The sequence below is a fragment of the Macrobrachium rosenbergii genome, chromosome 45 (genome assembly GCF_040412425.1).
Source record: "Macrobrachium rosenbergii isolate ZJJX-2024 chromosome 45, ASM4041242v1, whole genome shotgun sequence".
Taxonomy (NCBI): domain Eukaryota; kingdom Metazoa; phylum Arthropoda; class Malacostraca; order Decapoda; family Palaemonidae; genus Macrobrachium; species Macrobrachium rosenbergii.
In genome coordinates, this window is record NC_089785.1 from 21,220,368 (window position 1) to 21,222,537 (window position 2,170).

Genomic DNA, 2,170 nt, shown 5'->3' on the forward strand with positions numbered 1-2,170 from the left:
ATATATATATATATATATATATATATATATATATATATATATATATATATACACACACACACACACACACACAAGATAAATTATCTCCAAGTCAAGAAATCGACTCCAGCCCATGGAGCTTCAGAGAGCTCATCAGGACTTCGCAGTCCTGATGAGCTCTCTGAAGCCTTTGGAGTCGATTTATTGACTTGGAGATCATATTTTGGATGTAAGCCAACGAATGGGAGCCTTACTTTACAGGAAAAAATCATGTTGAACCGCACAAACGCTTTATTGACTTGTCTCCTAATTGGAGTTATTATTTGTTATATATTCCTTCCCACGAGTATCTATGGACTACCTACCCTCTTGGGAATGATTGTAGGTTTATTCTACTTCGACGCTGTCGAAAATCAGCAGATGAATATTGACAAGGCTCGTGGTTCTTCCACAGAAGAACGCAGCCTTTCTTCTACTCACAGAGGACTAGGCCTTATCGTCGTCAGACACGGTGAACGCCTGGAGCAAGTGGACAGAAATTGGTTTGAAAAATATAAAGAAAATGATTATGACGGTGAAAACGCAGGGGATTTTTACCCAAAAGTTCTTCCCGTCAGACGCAACAGAGAAGATTACAGGACAGACGCCCCACTGACCAAACGGGGCCAAGACGATGCCAGAGCTATGGGATCAGTAATGAAAACTGCAAACATCACGTCGATTTATGTTTCCCCCGCGTATCGGTGTTTGGAAACAGCAAGGAAAATAATAGAAGGAGCTTCATTACAACACGTAGAGCTGAAATTAGAACCGGGGCTACTAGAATGGATAGCCACCTTCGGGGGAAAATTTCCGGAAGTCTTCTCCCGCCAAGAACTCCTCGATGCTGGATTTAATATTAGCCAGGAGTACAAACCATATATGGAAGCCACCTTTATTAATCGTAAAGAAACAACGAAGGATTATTACGAAAGAACGCACCATACACTTATGCATTGCCTGGAAGATCATGAGGACACTGCGAGAGAGGGGACGGTACTCATTGTTGCCCACCAAATGACCGTGCTCACTATCCCAACAGATTCGGCGAAGGCACGATTCCCTTTCTTTTTGGAACTAGTCAGCCTTGGTGGCAAGCTTCCATACTTAGGACACGTTTGGCTGTCAAAAGTTGGCAAAATTTGGCACGATGATTACATGGCTTTCGCTAAAAAAGAGGATAAACAAAAGTACTTGAAGTTTTACAATCGAATTCAATTTCTCTGCCTAATATTGAAGTGCAAGCTCTGGGATAAACTTCCGTACTTTGTACTGAACTCTATTATCAGGCTAAATCCTAAATTCCTAACACAAATAGACAGGCTGAAAAAGAACTGGGACAGACTAACTTTTGATGAAGAGCTCTCTGAAGACAATTGATGAAGCCTCAGGGGTCTAGAAGATCACAACAACCTCCCCAAATACAGGATGGAATTTCTAAAGAATTAAAATTAGCTAGCCACAGGATGTAATAAATGGAAGGAGAAGCAGCCACAGGATGTAATGCTCTCCTCCTCATCGCAAAAAAAGATGACTGTGGCTACAGAAATCATCGGCCAGAAGCAGCCACAGGATGTAATGCTGCCCCTCCCTTCCTATTGCATCCTGTGGCTACTTCTCCCACAAGATGTGTTTCTTGGAAGGAGAAGAAGCCATCAGGATGTAATGCTGCTTCCTTTGCATCCTTTGAAGGGGAGAGAGCGTAATGTTCTCCCATAAACATCGATAGTCATAGGGAGTTAGGCGAGAAGCACCACAGTGATCATAATGATGATAGTAGTGCATCCTGAGGCTACTTCCAGTTTTTACAATGAATTTATCATGCAGCCACAGGATGTAATGTTGTTGTATCCTTCCTATTGCATGGTTGTTTTATTTACGCTAAGCCCACAAGATGTAATAGGAACGATAGAAACATTAGTCTTATGCATGCTAATGATTGCTTCTCCTTCCTGGGATTGCATCCTGTTTAAACTTTTCCTCCACAGGAATGTGGAGTCAGAAGACGATAACATACGACGTTATGAATTTTTCTTTTTGTTTTGACAACGATAATGGTTGAATTCTTTCTTTTTTATATATATATAATGTCATTGATGGTTATCCAAGGATTTTATTAGGAAGGAGAAGCTGCCATCAGAAATATAGTTTC

At 41.1% G+C, this 2,170-nt stretch overlaps 1 protein-coding gene across 1 annotated transcript; it reads left to right on the top strand.

The window, feature by feature from the left end:
- Nucleotides 1–354: 354 nt before the first annotated feature.
- Nucleotides 355–1,398, top strand: LOC136829961 (ecdysteroid-phosphate phosphatase-like). The gene has a single exon (XM_067089137.1). It carries the CDS (start codon nt 355–357, stop codon nt 1,396–1,398), a length of 1,044 nt encoding a protein of 347 aa, XP_066945238.1.
- Nucleotides 1,399–2,170: the final 772 nt, after the last annotated feature.

What these genes read in the sequence shown, in the direction of transcription:
- LOC136829961 (XM_067089137.1), top strand. Translation starts at nt 355, where the DNA reads ATGATTGTAGGTTTATTCTACTTCGACGCTGTCGAAAATCAGCAGATG.